Consider the following 19,745-nt stretch of genomic DNA (forward strand, 5'->3'; position numbering starts at 1 on the left):
GCTGTATTTCACATTATTTTCTTGTGTGTTTAAAAATAATTGTAGTGGTAACACCAACGTTACTAGGCTGACAACACCAGCCCATGACTAGCCGGCAGCATTAATTTCGTAAGAAATGTAGTAGTTTGTTATTACAGTACAGGAGTGGAAAACCTTGGCAGATAGTCATGCTGCGAACTGGGAACAACAACGGATAACCGCCTTGATCTGCACCAATTGTCTGCACTCAGCATGCACAGCATAACCCAGCGTATACGCAACAACACAAACGAAAGAACGGAAAATGAGGGCGGTTTGTGTAAGCAGAGCAGGGGCGGCTTATAGTGTTTTTTCGAATGCGCTGGATATCGACATGCGTGTTACACGAAAGAAAACATGGGATTTCTTGCTTCGTGCTTGAAATCCATATTCTCGAGAGCCGGGAAAACGTCATACACGTTGTGTGACAGATGCCAAGTTCGTTCTTTATTCTATGCAGATGCTGCCTACGTGCTGACTGTGCACATGCACGCGAGCCGGCTGTAAGCCGCAGCTCAAGTCGAGGCGGTTTCGCAGCGGCGCATTTGACGTGGCGAGTACTATCGTACTATTGCCTACTGCAACCTTTGCTCGAGTGCTGACGGTACGCGGTTTTCTGTGTGCGCTTCCCGTCTTCCTCAATGCGCCGTGAAGAACTGTATTAATATTGATTTAGCTATATCATCAACTCACGGAGAATGGCTAAGCTGCCGGGAACAGTGTTTCTCTTTGATGTGGATGGAACATTGACTAAGAGCAGGCAAGTGATCACCAACGAAATGTCCGAGTTTCTCAAAAGACTGAAGCGTGATGTCGCCGTCGCTCTTGTCGGTGGTTCGGACCTGGTGAAGATAGAAGAGCAAATGGGAGGTCCAAGTGCCGTAGCCGAGTTTGAATACGTGTTTTCGGAAAACGGCTTGGTCGCCCACAGGAACGGTAAACTGATCGGCAAGCAGAGCCTGCTTAACTTCATGGGAGAGGAGAAGCTGCAGAAGCTGATCAACTTCTGCCTCCGCTACGTGGCCAACTTGACTTTGCCCCAGAAGCGCGGAACTTTCGTCGAGTTTCGATCTGGCATGCTCAATGTGTCGCCAATTGGCCGCAATTGCAGCCTCAGCGAACGAAATGCCTTCGAAATGTACGACAAAGAACATGGCATCAGAACGAAATTCGTGAAGGCTTTGCGGGAAAACTTTGCCGATTACAACCTGCAGTATTCCATCGGAGGACAGATCAGCTTCGACGTTTTCCCGCGCGGTTGGGACAAGACTTATTGCCTTGACCAACTTGTGCGGGATGGCTACAAGGCTATACACTTTTTTGGCGATAAAACCGCCGAGGGTGGTAATGACTATGAAATTTACGAAGACAGCAGGACCGTGGGACACTCTGTGAAATCACCAGAAGACACCATGGCGCAAGTAGAGAAAACACTGTCATCTTTGAAGAAGTCGGCGTAGGCATTAAGGCGCGGCGTGTTTCAGGCTGAAAAAGAGAAAATTAATTTTTGTCGTGACAGACTGCAGGAGAAACGCTGTGATTGCATTTTAATTCCATGTTGCACTGCTAGCTAACAGTTTCAAACGAGCCTAATTAATCGCATTTTGTCACTCGTATGTTATAACCCTGCAATTATATGTTATAGCCCTCAGCGCTCGACCTGTCCTTTCTTTCTTTTTTTTTTCCATTTGGCGCAACAATGTATTCTTTTGATATCAGGGATCGATGTTCTTTTCCAAATAAAGTTATGTGAAGTGCGCACTGATGCATAACTGCTACCAGTGTGTTTTCATGTTTGTTGAATGCAAAAACGCGCCACTCTGGTTGGCTATGTAGCGTCCGCCGCGTAATTACTAATTTGCGCTTGCAAAGCAAAAAATGATTATAGCATAAACTGCTTCAATATATATATATATATGCGTGTGTGTGTGTGTGCGTCTTCATGAAATAGAACGCAGCACTGCTACACTGCCATGCCAGGGAAAGTCATATCGTGCCTGTCATGAATATTTCGCTGCGCGTGTTCGAAAAAAGATATTGCGCTCACTGCTGCGCTGTTCTTGCTCAAATTTTGCAAGAAGATCGCATTTTGGCGTCGACTTCGCTTAGTATAACACTTGGCACAGTTGTTTTGCCTGGATTTTAAGAAAAAATTTCAAATTTGCCTACGCTTATGGGGATGTGAGTTACTGCCGGGACGGCGCAAAAATAAACTGGTTTCGCCGCCTGCCTTCAGCTGCAGCAAGCAGCGTTTCGGGGTGGGCTGCCGCGTGTTGTCCGCTCCTGGAACGCGCGACGGCGCCACCCTGAAACGCTGCTTTCTGCAGCTGGCGGCAGGCGGCGAAACAAGTTTATGTTTGCGCCGTCGCGGCAGCAGCTCTCATCTTTATAAGCGCAGGCAAATTTGCAACTTTTTCTTAAAATCCAGGCTATTAATTTTGCAAGGTTTTATACTAAACGAAGTTGACGCCAAAAATCGATCACCCTGCAAGATTTTAGCACGAACAGCGTAGCCGTGAGCGCAAAACCTTTTTTTCGAACATACGCAGCAAAATATTCAGGCTGAAAATTTTCGATTTTCAACAATTTTTATTAAAACATTCACTGCCTAAATCAAGAATTCACTACAAAAAGCCACTAGGTTTTAACGTTAGCTTTAAATGTAACAAGGCTGATCAAATTTGGTGCTATAATTGCCGAGAAAGTCAATTTCTTCTTTCCCATGTATTTAGATAGGCTTCCTCTCGGCAAGTGGCTCACTAGCAGAAATAGCATGTCAGTCGGGCAACGCTGCGTGCGCACGCGCCGACGCAGATGACATTTTTTTCTTCGCATCTTTCTTTTGTTCCTGTTCGTTGTTTGGACCGAACGTGTCGCAAGTTTGGTGCTGGTGCAAAGTAGCAGTATTTGAGAGCCACTAGTGTTCTGAGCCTGTTTTTCACAAACGCCCCAAAAGATGGCCCGCCGGGAAAACGAGGAGCAAGGGTGAGAACCTTTCCGCTATTCTCGATCGACGTTAGTCAGCGCGGCGGCCATTCCATGTCCTATCTCCCGAGCGGCGCCCATAGTGGCGTTGCTTGATTGGTGCCAATGCTTGAGGCCCAATGTGGCGAATTGCGCTTTGCGTTTGTTGTAAACACGTCGTTTAGAGCTCTAATGAAGTTTTTGAACGTGCTTGCGAATTCTTCGGATAGCGCTGCGTCATCGTTTGCAAGATTCCGAGCGCGTTCTTTCGAGCGAAGGCGGCGGGATGCCGCTTGGCGGGAGCTTTCCTCCTCAACGGGGAAGCCTCCAACGCTTTATTGTTGGTTCAGCTGCGCGAGGAGTGCGCTGGCTGTTGATAACCTTACGAATCGCTTTCATTACTGCTCCCTGGCACTGGGCGCTGGTAACCTGCAGCGGAATGCACGAGGCCTTTTCGTACGGAAAATAGGTTTGATAGGGAGCGCTTGGAGGCCTCGCCATGGTATCGATGGCTTTTGCGATTGGCCAACACGCCAGCGCCGGTCAGTCACCGCATACTCAACTGACGTAATATATTTTATCAATCCGGCCCGTGATGGCGCTCGCTGCAGCGTAGATGCGAATACTAGTTCATTGACCAGTTAATATATTATTAGAGTACCGTATATAATATTACAAATTACACGTTCAGAAATAATTATTGCCAATAATTAGTTAGTTTTAGGCCCCATAAATAAATGTTACCGATTGGATTAAAATTTGGCAGTATCGATGTGGGAGCCTATCGCGCTCTTTTGTGTTAAAGCACACAGCTTTAGCCGTAGAGTAAGCTGTGGCAAACAGTAACGAGAATGAACGCGTTCACGCAGCGCGAATGCCATTATATAATCCATAGAACAGTCGGTGCGGGGGACTAGATTCAGTGCTTTGAAGTTGCAGCTGCTGTGATAAAAAAAAGTGTCGTTGAACCTCGTTATAGCACATGCACCATTGGCAGGTGGCGTTCATCTGTGCTGAAGTGGGCACCTTAACTTTTGCTTTTACTTACATTTATGTTCCTTTGGTGTAGACTGTTTGTGCAAAGGCGCATGTGGACTATTTAACATGTTATAAAATGCGGTTAAGTTTATGTGATAAGTTAGTTCAGTTCTAACATTTAATTACTGCCTTACATGTGCAGGCTTCCACGATATGCATTACCCTACTATTCTGTTAAATACAAAAACAAAAAGGCTGGCTACAGAAAGGAACACTGGATAGAACAAAATACTGAGTAAATTCTAAATAGGTTGAGTAGCATAATACCAACTTCTTATCAGGTAACCGAACTGATGGATCTATTTCGAGGTGTGCAACCTAATTTGATTATGTTCTATGCATATGTGCATGTGTGTGGGCTGCTGTTCATGCTATATTGTGAGCCATGTGTGATGACTCGTCATTAGTGCAGTGTATATTGGACATCTTGGAGACAGGTGGGTCTTGCCAAATATTTTAAAGGACACTATCTTGCAATGAATGGATGCAACTGCATTTTTTATTTTGTTGGTGTATTTTCATTATTGTATTTTTTAGGCAACATTATGGCAGTAATGCCTGCATTCCATGTTATTGAAAAAAAAAAGTTGAGCATCTCAGTATTCCATATTTGCGAAAACGGCATGAAACCACAAATGGACAAAGAGGGCTGCACGGTCGCAGCACAAATTAATGTATACATCGGGTTTCTTAGTATTAGCATAATTGTGTTGTAATCTTGTTAGTGCCTCAGGGTGTATTTTAGTTTATAGTTTTACAATCATCAGTGTACATTCTTGTGGTAGGAGTCTGCTGCTGTCATAAAGGGTACCCAGGCACACTCTAGCTTTTTGTAATAACTATGTAACAATTTTGTTGGAAGTAAATTTGAATATTCTGTAATTCAATTCACCTGTAAACTTACTTTCTGTTGGTTTGCATTCTATTCTCGCTGCCTTCACTTCGCAGCTTTATAAAGCCACATTCTGCTACTTCACTTTTTTCAGGAAAATATTTGTGGGGGGCCTCAGCTGGGAGACCACGCAAGGTAATTCCACGTCTGTTATGTTCTCCTTGTAGGGCAAATACAGTGCAGAAACAGTAATTTTATTGTGTACCTTGTGAAAAGCCATCTCGCATTGTCAATAGTGGATTGTAAGTGCGCCATATTAAATAATTCACTGTTTGTCAGTAGCCTTCCACGAAAAAGCTTTTTCTTGATATATCTGTATTGTCGGAATTTAAATTATTTTTTAATTAGCAGTCATTTTATTTGCTTGTGGTTAATGAGCTACATCATTGGGGTACTATCATTCTCTTGATTTAATTCATGTTGCATTGGTATCTTTAGAATTATGTTACTGCTGAACACAATGTCAAGTTCGATAACTGGCTTCGGTGGCTACATTTAGATGGAATGTAAAAGCCCATTCATCGCAGCGAATGAGTTCAGAGCAATTCACCGTGTCTTCTTATCCTAGAGTGCAGCCGTGGGATGTAAAAATAACCCAGATTTGCTATCCACACTCCTGGTGGCTCTCATCACCTTAAAGGTGAATAAATTCTGGGGTTTTATGGGCCAAAACCACTATTTGATTGAGGCATGTCGTAGTGGAGAACTTCAGATTAATTTTGACCATCAGGGGATCTTTAACACGCCCCCAATGTACGGGACACAGGTGTTTTTGCATTCTGGTTTGTGTTCCATCGAAATCCACCCACTGCGGCCGGAGTTTCATCATGTGACCTCGTACTTAGCAGCACAACACCATAGCCGCTAAGCCACTGTGGCAGATCATTGCCTTAAATGTAAGGCAAATATATGGGCCAATGTAAATTGTGCACCAGCATTTTTATCTTAGCTGTTTGCTTGTCCTAGCACGGGCATGAGCCCTGTCTGACATGTGACAGCTGTTAGGCTCCTCGTCTGCAGAGCTGTATCAGTGCTTGGTTTCCTGCCAGTGCAACCATATGCTGCATTTCCGCAGCCATTTATAAAAATTGAGTAAGCGCTGTCTTTGTGAAATCTGTTGATTTTGCTGTTTTCGTAAAAACTTGTAGTCTTGCATAGCTAGTGTTCTTCTTTGTCAGCTGTTTCTTCCATGGGATTCAGAAACTTTTTTTGCAAACTATGATAATTTGCTTTTTTTTTCATCCAGAGAGCCTGCTCAACTACTTCAGCCGTTTTGGGGAAGTAGTGGACAGTGTGGTGATGTGCAATGAGACGGGCCGGTCTCGTGGCTTTGGATTTGTCACTTTCCGGGACCCCAGTTGCGTGGCTACCGTGCTGGCTGGAGGACCGCATCAACTGGATGGGCGAACAGTCAGTAGTTTTATTTTTTATTATTTGTAAAGGGGCTATGTTGCTGCCCCTGCCATCTGTGCCGCATGCAAGCTGTATAAAACCAGTCATTGTTTTACGTTTCTTTCAAAGCAAGTCTTTTATGTTCACGGCTCATCTCTCAAGGCGTCACAATTTTAATAGATATATATTTTATGCACTCTACAAGAAATGTTTTTAGGCCCTCACACAGCCGTGTTACATCTATGCTTTGTTGTTCGTTGTTTCATTGAAAACTCATAATCACTTCATGGCGCTCTTTGGCCAGACCTGGCCCTTGCGCCATTAAAAACCACACATTGTCACCAGTTTTGTTTCTGTAAACATAGTTTTTCAACTAATTTGGTCAGGTTGCAAGAGTTTAACAAATCGCACTGTGGAACTTGGGGCTTTAATATGGTGTTCCTTGTGTCAATGTAGTTAGCTTCCCCTGAATCTCTACAGGGCATATGTTTATGAAGATTATTTTTCCAGGTGGATCCCAAATCGTGCAATCCACGCAGTGCCAGTCGTCCTGGTGGAGGAGGAGGAGGCCCAGGGGCCAGGGTGAGTTGCATTTTGTGCTGACAACTGGCTGGGGTGTCATTCTCGGGCAGTAAATTTTGGAGAGGCGTTCGCAAGATTTTGCACAACTAGTGCCAGAAGCGTTGGCGTCAGTGGGTTTCTGGCACAATGCCTCGACAGCTGTCTTAGTACAGTTTGCATATTGCTAGTAATGCTGCGGCCCATAGTCGGGAATGTGTTCGTTGCCAGTCGCACGAAAACTCACAAAAGTGAAAGCATTTTCAAAAGTGATTGCCCGAGAAAACTGCCACCTCGGAAGCATCTGTACGTTCAACCTGTTCTGTGCTGCTGTATGGGTGTTGATACAGATGTTTCTGAATGCATTGCCGTGTGCTCTTTCTGAGTCGCTTTGGTACTTTTACAGGGTGGTCGAACCAAAGGCAGCACAACTAAGATATTTGTTGGCGGCCTTCCTGCCACTGTGACAGAGACAGACTTGCATGCCTTCTTCTCCGAGTATGGAAAGGTAGGCCATAACACAATGTGCCTTCTGCTCGGGAATAAGTCATTGGGGCTTAAGGCTTAGCTTGTGCCTTGTGTTCTCTTTTCTCTCTTCGCAGGTGACAGAAGTTCTTATCATGTATGACCAAGAGCAGCGGCGTTCTCGAGGTGAGTTTGCGTAAAACGCGGCTTTCCCCTCTTTTTCTAGCAGGCTATGGTGAAGATGAAGTCGCTCTTGAGGGAGCCAGACAGTGCTGTTGTTCTGGTTTTGCAGGAGGGTGCGAGCCCCAAACGATTTGTTTCAGTGTGCGAGCAAGCGCCTGAGAAAATGTGCGGCCGCCTTCAACTCCTGCAAAATGCATTCTTGATGGACGGACTGCTCCCTGGCGCTAATGGCGTGAGACTGTAGTCAATAAGGAGATTAATTAACCCTAGGATATAATTATAGTTAGCTTGGCTGTTAGGCCCAACTTTCCCCTCTCATTTTCTTTTCCTCCATCTTGTGCGCGTGGGGCGGGGGGGTGAACCGGGTCTCTGGCAAGTCTGCTGCCCCGAGTGCGGTTGGACCAGCAAGTGCCTGAGCCTGGCCAAAAGCAGTGCCTGGTCAAAACCATGCCCGGTCAGTGACTGCCCCAAAAGCAGCCCTACCTTTTCCACCCCTGAGACAATTGGGAAGTGGCATGGCACCCCGCCCTCAACTCCCAGGAGGCACTTGTTTGCAGGGACAGCGTTTGCTGGCCTGCGAGGGTAATTACTGGTACCGGGCACACTGTTTGCCCATGATGTCCTCTTTGAAGTGTTTTAACAACTGGAAAATTGTAAGGCTTACAATCGAGATGAGGGTCTTCGAGTGCGGTACTTGCTACCAGTGGCTACACATCACATTGCTGACATGCCTATATGTTTGCAGGCTTTGGCTTCGTGAGCTTTGAGACAGAAGATGCGGTCAACCAGTTAACTGGGCAGCGTTACGTCGAGATCAGTGGAAAGCAGGTATGTCCACCTTCTGAAGCATTTGTCATGTGCCTGTAGTGTCGCCATAAAAATAATCTACGCTCATTACAACAGACCCGCTTACAATAGGTTTTCGGATATAACGGACCATATTTCAGCCTTAGTTTTACCTGTTTTGTTAATGTAGCAAAGTTCGCTTTTAACGGGCCGTGGCACAACGGACTATCGGCTATCGATGCAGGCTGGCGACTGACTTGGGAGCTTCAGCTGATGATCACGGTACAATATCTTGCGCGTGAGGGAGGGAGGAAAGCGGGGCGAAAGCGCAGCATCTCGCCCGCTAGGCGGGAGGGGGGGGGGGCGGAGAGGCCAGGGAAAGACTTGGGGAATGGTTCTACTCCGGTCGCAGCTGCGCGAGTGCGATATATTGAAAGCGATCTGCGATGTGGACAAAGTGCGCTTACTGCTGGTAGCTTCATATGTGCTGTGATTTTGACATTTAGTCCGTGTTAAAGCAAGAGACAGCACGAAGGTCAATTCGCTCGCTGCTGCTGCCGCGCTTATGTTTCTTAGGGGGGACCCGGAACTTTTGGATCGAAAATTGGCCAGAAATGTGAATTTTCTATTCTTATTTTTCGTGTTCGTGACGCGTTTCCGCGCCTATTTCTGAAATTTGGTTACAAAATACCGCTACAATATACAGCGTAGTTCTTTCGTTACTGTGATGTACATATGCGAATCCGCAAGCGTTGCCCTTTAAATTGGGGACAAATCTCACCCAATTTTTGTCACGCATAACTCGATAACTACGCACTCTGCCAGTGCCATTTTGGTATCATTCGAAAGCTCATGCTTCTGGCTTTATTTATTCGGTGGTCGGCAACATTGTCGGCGCTGTGGTCGCAAAAAAAAAGGAAAGAAAAAGAAATTCACGGTGCAACCTATTATTGGTCAGTTTGACCATGTGACCAAGATGGTGAGTCATGATTGGCTCCAAGGACCACAAGCGCTCAAACGACAAAAACGGCCGCCATTTTGTCTTAGTATCGCGACTGCGACGCTGGATATGCTGGAGGTCCAACAAAGTTTTGTTCCGTAAATCGTTGCGGGTAGAACCGTACGAGACACAATAAACTTCCGAAAGCGATGCCATTATCGCAGTCTGCACAGGATACGCGACAGCTCGTCGCTGGAGTCGTACCGTCACCGCCACAACTGCTTCGCCGGATCGCGCATATCCACACACCGGTTACACTCGCGTAAGAATTGAACACAGTCGTCGTAACTGAAGAGGAAGTGGATAAGATAAGAGCACATGAGAAAGCTACACTCTACAAAATTGCATCAACAACGGCCACGGAGCGAAAGATTCAGTGTTCTGTTGAAGATTCAATCGTCGATAGTGCAACAGCCGGCAAAGTTCTGATTTGTGTTGCAGAAGTCTCGGGGTGTGGTAGTGCTGAACTTAGCGTCACAAGTTGGCAGCTGGACGTAATTATATTTATTCAATTGTGTTTTTTACTAAATGTAACAATGGTGTCATTATTTCGCATTATTGGCGAAATAATCCAGGATACCAAAGTGGAAACGGGGACGCCAAAGCTAGAACCCGGACTGGTCCGTTGGTTGGGGCGCGCCGAGGCCTCTGCGTGCCAGGGTGTATAAGGTCGGCTGTCTGCTATTGCGGACAGTCAATTTTTTTATGCGGCCACCCCCTGGCATGCTTCGGCCTCCGCGGCCCCAACCCACAGGGGCTGCCCTGCTTTCAACTTTGATCCCCCCGTGCTACCCCTTGGGTGCCCTGGAGATCCTGCGCCGCCTGCTTTATTATAACCTCAGGTCCTCTCCTGAGGCTTCCATTTGCCAGTTACATGTGCTCTCCTAGAGCAGTGCTTGTAAAAAATGCAATCTATCGTGACGACGAAAAAAGCGACCTGCGACTCTTACAACACCAATCAGAACCTTGCCGCAACAGCCTTGGTCGCGAAGCCCACTACTCGGTATGTTGTCGTCGGTCTTGTGTCGTTGTTCTCTGCGTTTTCTCGTGTAACACTTGCGGTGGTTTTGCGTAGCTGGTGCGGAGCGATCAGGATTACGGTCGCTACTAAACTGAATGTGGTTTGCGAGATCTGCGGTGAAGTTGTGTCGGGACGGAGCTCGTGGAGGTCCCGAAAACGTGTAATCCTTTTGACATGAACGTACTTGCAGTGCATGCTATGTCGTTGACCGGAACGGCCATGAATTATACGTAGTGCCTACTTATTGCCTTTTGTGCCGTTTTTTCAAACTTTCTTTCAATATATCAGTTGTGAAATGTTTTCTGTTTTCTCAAAACCACAATTTTGATGATGATGCCGTATTAGAGGCGCATTATCTCTGCTTCTACTTGTGCTATCACTGTAATTCTTTTTTTCACAGAAAGGCAAAGCTGTGTAGAGTGCAAATAAATGAAATAACGTTGTTGCATTTAATAGCAAATTTTAAACTTTCTTTTTTTATTAGTTAGATGGATTTCTCTCACTGAAGTTTGCAATGTTCTCATTTGATATAAAATTGGGTTAGAACACCATACTTGCTTATTTGCAGTCTTTGTTAGTTCCACATCATTTTTATATGTCGATATTTATTATGCCATTTATAGTTTGGTAAATAGCTCACCTCCAAGCAAATTATGCAATAAAGCTGAATTTCTACAATTTCTGGAAAGTTGTTTACTCTGCAAGAAAACTAGATGTATGTTTAAAACTAGCACATTGAAATAAGTTCGGCAAGTTTCACCGAAATGGACAAAGAACTTTTAAAAAGTTTCCAGGCACAGGGTCTCCCCCCTCTACTACAGCAGTGGATGTGGCGCCTTTCGGGCGAAACTACAACTTTTTTTTTTTTACTTTGGACATTCGTCGCTCACACCTTGAAATAAATTTGTTGGACGTCGAAACGAAAGTTTCGGAAGTGAGGTGCGTCGGATATTGCGGACTTCGGATAATACTGACGTTTTTTGTCGGTATATCAGGGTCTGTTTTAACGGGAGTTGACTGTATATCCAGAGTAGAAATATTACTCTTTGGTGGTGTTGGAGTTTGTTGCTGTCGTGTTCACGGCAAGGCAACCACGCTGACAGAATGGAATCATTTATTTCATGATTATGCGAACAGAATTAAGGTCGGTGGCTTGTGCGAAGCGCTTTATCTAGAGCCACCTTATCTACAAGTGTAAGGGTGACGGGAGGGTGTGAGAGCAAGAGCGTAGCTATCGCCATGCTACGGCGTGCTATGCAGCAGTTGCAAATCCTGTAACCCTTCGGGCAGTCTCTGTGGCCTATGGTTTGAGATCATGTTCACAGGGTTCGATTCCTGGTCATGATAGCAGAGTTTCAATTGGAATGGACTGCAAAATTACTTATTAATTTACAAAATTAAAGAAAGTATAGTAGTTTTATCGGCCATATAAACTTTTAAACATTGACTTACTAACTAAATTAGCAAGCATGGCATAGCGCAGGCACAAGCAAACATGAAGTCATCTCACTCAGTGAACATGGAAACTATCAAAACGCTGGAGGAAGTGCGGTAGCAGGAGCAAGCGAATTGACCTTTGTGCGGCTTCTCGCATCAATGTGAACTAAGCGATGAGAACACAGTGCAGTGCGCTTAGATGCATAGACTTTCTCCATCGCAGATCGCTTCAAGATATGGGCTGCGCCCTACGCAGCAGTTGCTGGAGTAGAATGCCTCTCCTTTCTGCACCAGTCCTGCATGCAAGTTTAGGGAACTCTGAACGCGCGTGATGCGGCCCTATATCTGTCCGTTTCCACATACCTGATCACTTTCCTTTTAATTGCGGCAGCGCATGTTTCCGCAGTCGGCACTTCCATGCTGATAGAATAAACGCAGAAAACGGGAAACGGACGGTGCACTACTACAGCACACAGAGGAATCTACGGCAGCTAGGCTTGAAGCGTGTACAAGACGGCGATATTGAAATGCCAATGGCGATATGATAACGCAGATTTAGGTTCGTGCTTGATTCTAACACGCATGCAATTTTTGGACCCGTTCTATAGGAAAAAAAGTGCACGCTAGATTCGAGTACATACGGTAGTTCGTGGATAATGGGGAACGAGGCATTGAACTTAGGAAATGTTTCTGAGAAATTTTACCAGTTCAATTTATTGCTTATTTTTATCACTAAGAAGGTGATTAAAGAGTCATTAAGAGTCGTAGAAAACAAAGCTGTTCTTGAAGTGACTGAAAACTTCTAAATTTAGCAACTTTCTCGCTAAGTTACCAATAACATTTGAAAAGTGCTAGAGGGGTTCCATGTAGGTGCTGTTTTTGTTGTTTAGTTGCTTCCCACTGGTTATCCCAATTTGCCATGAAATATGCTACTTTTCAGGTTGAGTGCAAGCGGGCGGAGCCCAAGGAAAGCAGGATGGCCAAGGGTGGCCGCCCTGGTGGCGGTGGTGGCGGCTGGGGTGGACAGCAGCAACAGTGGGGCTGGGGTTCATCCAACGGGGGTGGCTCTAACATGAACTCCAGCTACCAGGGTGAGGCATTTGATGCATGTGAATTTGGTAGGGCTTATTTATTAGAAATGTCTTCGCTCGAGCCGACTTGGAGGTGCATTCACACCGGCGATTGACAGAGGTTGTGTGACATTGGACTTATGTTGCATATCGGCAGTTGTGACTTGCCTGTTGCCACACAAAAATGCTTGTGTCTGCTCGCACTGCCATCACCACTAAAAAAAATGTTAGCTTGTACAGACGTGTTTTGCTTCTGCGTCGCTTATTCATTCAGTAGGTTTGCAACTGCAGTTGCACTACTGAAAAATCAAATGGTGAGCAACTAAACCGAAACTGTCTCTGTGCAACCATTTGTGGCTAATTTAGTTGAACGGCACATGCGAGTCGCCGGTGTGAGTGAGCCCTAAACCTTTGAATTCGCTCTAAGAAAAGCTGTAAATTTTACTGTTTCATTTTTTTCCCTGCCAAGCTATTGTACATTGTAGCTTCGTTTGTGAAATACAGTTTGACTTGTGTGACATTATTTTGCATGCACTTTAACCGCTCACTGTTCTTCAAATAAGTAACTATATTGAGACATGTAAAAGACACGATGGTAAAAGAAATGCATTATTTATTATGCTCATTGTGGTAATAGTAAAAAAAAATTGATATAACAAGTTTAAGATAAAATGATTTAAATCTTGAATGTTTCTTGCCAATATCAGCATGGAATTAAAAATTCGTAAATTCCAGCATTTAGGTCAAGTTGTTCTAAAAACATTTTGTGGAATGTGCCCCTTTGTCTCACATAGTATTCCAGGGGAAAATTTTAATTGTTGTCTAGCCACTATAGTCTATCCCGGATATGCCGAACCCAGAAATATCAAATTATTGCTTATATCAAACAGTACTAACATCTCCCTGGAAATCCTATGCAAAAGCGTAGCGTTACTCTACGTGTGTATTGGATTTCTGTTCAGCAGATTCAATATATCGAACATTCCACCTCGGCGCTGGAAATGCCCGTCTCCTAAGGGGGCCATAGATCAGAAATGGCACTATTTCACCAGATGCTGCAAAGCAGTGAAAGGAGCGGAGGGCCAGCAGCAACATAAAAAAAAGGGGGTGGGGGGGAGGGGGATCGACTGCAGACCACCAGCTGGAAGTGATCACTGCTTTATCAGTGTTTGGCATGCTTTCAAGAAGTCCTGCATAATAAATACCTTGGACGTCACTGATTATGATGGACTGTTGGACTATCAAAAGCTGCTAGCGCTGTCCCCAGATGAGAATCCTGGCAGTTCAAATTGTTTGTGTGGTTTATGCCTGATGACAAGTTAGCAAATTGACCATATAAATTGTGTTTTGTGGTTCACTGCTTAGCAGAAATTGCATTTTGTGTAGCCGGTATTTGTTGTGCAGGGATTCAACTGTATGTATTTGTTCCTTTGGAAGTGCAGTCAGTCAGCCTTGCTTGATTCGTTTTGTATGAGGCCTCTTTTAAGCTTTCTTGACATGTTCTCCTTATTGTGTAATGTCGAAGCTAATGCATAACTTTAATGCAGGCTATGGTGGTGGCTACAACAGCTGGGGAAATAGCCAGAACAGCTATGGCTATGGAGGAGCTGGGGACCAGTCCTACAGTGGTTATGGTATGTTTGCCATTTTCTTTGATTAGCTGCCCCTTCAAGGCAGGGTGTGTGTGCGCATGTGTCATGCATTAAGCAGTGGTCCAACTGCACAAAAGTGCGATATTTCTCATTATCACAATTCAGTGTTTTCAGTAGGGCTATGCAACTGCAGTCAATTAATTTTTCGGACGCCCGATAACTCTGACACCTTCGCGCTAGTGCCATGGTATCCAATAAAGTCAGTGTATAGGAACTTGCGAAATTTCGGACGTGAAAACTCTTCGCCATCCGATTTCCCAGATTTTTTATGACTGCAGGTTCGAAACTGCACTGATCGAAGCCACCACTGTCACTATTTTATCTCACTGCCTCAAATAGGCATTCTCGCAGCAGGTCCGTTGGTAGCCTTAAGGGGGGACGCGGCTTTTGCATAGCGAAAAATTGCCAAAAGATCAATTTTTTGAAAATCACATTTTCAGTTTCTATAACACTTTTTCTATCGGATACCCAAATATCATCACTGTAAACCACTTAGAAGTGCTCTAAAAAATTCGTTTTATCAGCCAAGAAATAAGGAAGTTGATTTTCAAAGCCACGTCCCCTGAAAATCAGCTTCCTTATTTCTTCATGAATTTTGATGAAAATTGGCACAAAATTGGCACTGTCTCCCTGATGCTTCCATAAAAGTTTCACAGCAATATCTTGAGAACATCTTATTCAATTTTATTGAGCAGAATTTTTCTCCCTTTTACTTTCTGGAGAGCCTGAGGAACTTAAAAAACGTGATAGAAGGCTTGTTAAGTATTGACTGCATAGCTAAATGCATGATGAAGGTCGTGACATTCTTGCATTTTCTTTTTCGCAAGACAGACTTTTTGGAGTGCCATATTTTACGTTACCTTCACATCAAGCACACTTTCAGGGTAGAGGAATAGCCATATCGTAAACTTACAAAAAAATACAATAAAATTTCAAGGAAATTCACCAGGGGCATAAACTGGATGCATCCTATCCTTATGCCGCTTTTTGGCCAGCTTCCTTGTGCTCAAAGAGGCTTCTTGTTGGAGTTCGCACTTCGATGGCCGTGTTTCCCCTTTGCTTGCTGAGATGCAGTACCAGGAATATTCATGTGTAGCTGCTGTAGAATTGCAGTGGACGCAAGCAGGTTCCCAGTGTTGAAGCGTAGGACAGGTTCCCCAACAGCAGCTTGCACGGCAAAGAAAGATGCATGCTGTTCCTTTGAGACACTCCAAATCACTGAGTGAACATCTCTGGAGCAGGGTTTTTTCAGATAGCCGCGTATATACAGGCAGCATTGCTTCTGCCACATGTTCTGGCCAGTTGTAGTGGTGCCTAGGTTCAGGCTCTCCCTTTGCTCTCGCAGCATTGTGACGACAGAACATTGTCAGAACATTGCTGAGAGCCCGTACTCCTTAAGGGGTCCTTGAAAGCATCACCACTTTCTAGCCACACCCGTGATGCAGCACGAGTCCAAGGAACTCTTGTGCGACGGATAAATCCACGATTGCAAATTCACTTCCGCTGTCGTTGTCGTCCTCTCTCGTGTCGACACCCAGCAGCTTGAACGTTCGTTCATTCCATTGCAGACTGCGACGCCAGGCACGTTTTCCGGCACTCGCTACTTTCTTCAGTCATGAAGGAAACGGTGCCTGCATGATACTGTGCCAACACGCGTGGCGTGGGCGGACGAAGTGTTGACGCTAGACGTGCCGGTTTGCTGCTCAGAACTCTATCCGGTAGAATGTCCAGGCAGACCAGCAACCGGCAACTCCGCGAGTATGACAGGCCTAGCCGCCTTCCGTCGCGCATTCCACAGCCGCTTGACGCGTAGTAGCTTTGAGACGACGATCTTTTCCAGCCATCCGGGCAGCGAAATGAACACCTTATATAACGTCGCGCAACAAGCAGCTGAACAAATGTAGACAACGGTGCAATGAAACTAGAGATAAACAAATGTAGCGAAACGCGAGAGCGGTCGAGCGCGCGCCAATGAGCGCCGGGCCAATAGGAGCGAGGCGCGCGGGTGGTGTGCGCGCTTTGGCCAATCGGCGGCACGACGCATCCTTCAGAAATAACGCGATAGCGTCGGTTTCCCTTCACCAACGCCATTTTGAACTGGTGCAAAATGCGCACAAAGAAAACAGCTTCAAAACAAGCGCAAGGTGGCGGCCACCACATTCGCAAATTGCGATGGCGCGAAGTTTGAACATTTTTGACCAAATTTTGCAGATTTTGCGTTCAGCCTGGCCCCTTTAAGCGCGATTTTTTATTATTTTCCGATTAGATTTAGCTTCTAGATTTCGTGGAAGGATTCTTGAATGTATAAATGTAGCGAAAATGCACTTTTCCGAAAATCGACTTTTTGCGATTTTTTGACATTTCAAGACCCGCGTCCCCCCTTGAACGGTAACAAAGAAATCAGCTCCAGAAACTGAGCAAAAAGGCAGAAGAACAGTTTTGAGAAAACAGCTCTCAAAGTTTGACCTTCTCTTCAGTTATCTAAAAGGCACCAAATTTGTAGTCTGGGGTGTGATATGGGGCTTCTTGTACATGTGGCCTCTGGTTTGGTGTGCTGCCCCCCCCCCCCCCCCCCCCCCGCCCCCGTTTTTCTTTTTACAGGGCATTCTTTGCTGCTGCTGCTCTACAAAGAGCACGGTGCCTAGGTTTCAAACCAAGTGACGTGCAGTACTATGTGTGGGAAATTTTTAGCTGTGTGCCCGCGGATTGCGTGCGCAGGAGCAACACAGAGTGCTGAAAGGCTTAGCTGCATGTCCGAGGATTCCGCGCGTGAATCTCTGTCGCGAAGTCCGCGTCGCCGACGCTCGGAATGCTTAACCGCGAGTCTGAAACGTCCACAAGTGTAGGGATCGGCCACGCTACTGCGATGTCCACGTAGCGCCCGTTTTGACATGTCGAGATTACAGCGAGTGGAGATGTCCAGACTCGCGAGGTGCAAAGAGCCGAGCAGACGACGCGAGCGCCGGAACAATGGCGAACAGCGCTGGAGTCGCGTGGCGGGAGCGGCCATTTGCAGACTCCGGCACTACCTTCAATCATTTGCTTTTTGTGCACTTGTTTCTGTATGGAGGAGATCGCTGAAGTGGCAGATTTGAAGACTGAGAAACGCGCTTTCCAATGAGACCAAGATTGCGGCGCTCGGTAGCGCCATTCTGGAGATATTGTGGTGTGAAAAACGCCATTCTTTCCTGATTTTCGCGAGATTTTTCGCCACCTTGGCTGATAAAACGAATTGTTTAGAGCACTTCTAAGTGGCTTACAGTGAAGATATTTGGGTATCAGATAGAAAATGGCTTATAGAAACTGTAAATGTGATTTTAAAAAAATAGATTTTTTGGTAATTTTTTTACGGTGTGAAAGCCGCGTTCCCCCTTAAGACGCTTGGAAACATCGCAAGGTGGGTCATTGGTGCATGGATTGCCCTCCCGCAGGCAATGGTTGCACGAGCCTCCAGAAGTGACATTTCTGGTGCTGAATTGAACTAAATATGGCTTTCTGTGGTCAGTGGGCATCAATAGGTGTCATTTGACACTAGCTGCTAAGATTCCGCTGTGTGCGTGTCTGTGTGCCTTTTATGTTCCATAATATTGTTTCAACACTGTACCCCTGAACTCAGTTTTGTTACTTTGCATGGCAGCATGTTATTTTTTTTTATATTTGGGCTGTAATATAACTGCACATTAAACACAGTGTGTGTGCTGTAGAATCATGCAAATATGGTACATTACTTGATTACCACAGCACAAATGTGGCTATTAGCTGTGTAGTTTCATATCTTTTGTGATTCTGTAGGATCATATGGACAGCAGCAGCCCTCAAGCTATGGACCCATGCGCACTGGCTACAGTGATGGATATACAGCTACCCCAGCAGCTACTGGTAAGTGCAGTTTGTCTCACTTGATCTGCATTCAGTTACATTTTCAGCTGCAGTGGCAACTGACCTACCAAAAAAGTGACTGTTACCATGATAAAAGGCTTAGTAAGCCAGGAAAGTCGCAACAACGCAAGATCGGTGGTGGTGGTGGAAAGTTCTCGCACAAGATGGCAACGTCTCGAATTTCAACTGTCTCCTCATGCCTAGCAAAATTTTGATCACCGAAGAAGCACTGTGTTGTATTCTAGGGCGCCAAAGACTGAATACGGCAAGTTTCAAGAACTTCTGCTGCGCCACAATGCCCTAAATATGAAAAAATACTACAAAATTTGCAGTGTCACTTCGGCACTGGTGTTTTGGCACAAAATTCAAGAACTGGAAGGGAACAATGTTCCCTTGCTACAAAAAGCCTAATTAGATGTTATCTAGTCTTATTAAAGATTGCCTAAACTTGAGGTGGCTTCAACCAGCCTGCATGTCTGGCATCAGGGCACATGTATATCTCATGAATGTTCTAGATCACTACTGGGCTGCCTGGGTGTTTTTCTGATGTGTTGGTGGGGTTGTGGAACGAGCTTTACATGCTTATGTGCCAAAGGTCAGTTGGCATTCTGCCTTTGAGAAATGGAATAACCTGTAACAACACTGCAATATCTGGCTCTGTGCAGGTGGCTACAACGCACCCAGCACCAATGGCATGGCAGGTGCTGCAGTCGGCCAAACTGATGGTGCTTACCATCCCTACCGGAGGTGAATCTGAAGGCACCAGCGAGTGTACATTCCTCACGCCTTCCCCTCTTTTTTTTTTTTCGTCCTCTCAATAAGATCCACCTCATCACCCTGGATTTTTTATACACTCATTTGCCTACAGACTCGTTCAGCCTCGTTTTCATTGTGTCATTTGTGACTGTGAAGCCATTCCAAATGGCGGCACGGCAGTGCCTTTCTCTGCATAGAGAGGAGGGTTCCTTGAATGTTTTCGGTATAGAAAAGCAACTTTCAGGACTTCTTTGTTGCCAGAGGAGACTGTTGTCTCCTGCCTCAAAGCACAAGGTTCTCTTGATTGTGCATATACCATCTTTGCATATGTAACACATCCCCAAAAAAGAAGTGCACTATATGTGAGTTATGTACAAATTTTTCCTTCACGTGCAAGCTTCACTGCTATGGTTGCTTTATTGCCCTGAAGCTGCAGCTAAAGGTAAAATTTGCTTATAGATGCACTCACTCGATGCACTGAAGCGGAACCGTTGTCCGAAGTAGCATTGAAATTGGCTGTGACTGAACATGCATGAGGCAGAAATATTTCTGAACACGTTGCATAGTAAATAGGGTCGCTCCTCATTCCCAATGTTGTATGCTCTTGTTTCTACAGGGTAGCATAATTGCAATT

The 19,745-nt window shown here is 45.4% G+C and overlaps 2 protein-coding genes across 2 annotated transcripts; both read left to right on the forward strand.

The window, feature by feature from the left end:
- Positions 1-105: 105 nt before the first annotated feature.
- On the forward strand, positions 106-1,784 carry Pmm2 (phosphomannomutase). The gene has a single exon (XM_075680589.1). The coding sequence runs from the start codon at positions 717-719 to the stop codon at positions 1,476-1,478; it is 762 nt and encodes a 253-aa protein (XP_075536704.1). The 5' UTR covers positions 106-716; the 3' UTR covers positions 1,479-1,784.
- Positions 1,785-2,845: 1,061 nt separating this feature from the next.
- LOC142571912 (heterogeneous nuclear ribonucleoprotein 27C-like) lies at positions 2,846-19,224 on the forward strand. Its single transcript, XM_075680622.1, has 11 exons — positions 2,846-3,003; positions 5,007-5,047; positions 6,159-6,322; positions 6,815-6,886; positions 7,269-7,370; positions 7,465-7,513; positions 8,256-8,338; positions 12,695-12,845; positions 14,372-14,458; positions 18,269-18,355; positions 19,021-19,224. The coding sequence occupies exons 1-11, from the start codon at positions 2,975-2,977 to the stop codon at positions 19,104-19,106; spliced, it is 951 nt and encodes a 316-aa protein (XP_075536737.1). The 5' UTR covers positions 2,846-2,974; the 3' UTR covers positions 19,107-19,224.
- The last annotated feature ends 521 nt before the right edge of the window (positions 19,225-19,745 follow it).

This window comes from Dermacentor variabilis, chromosome 2 (genome assembly GCF_050947875.1).
Source record: "Dermacentor variabilis isolate Ectoservices chromosome 2, ASM5094787v1, whole genome shotgun sequence".
In the NCBI taxonomy this organism is placed as follows: domain Eukaryota; kingdom Metazoa; phylum Arthropoda; class Arachnida; order Ixodida; family Ixodidae; genus Dermacentor; species Dermacentor variabilis.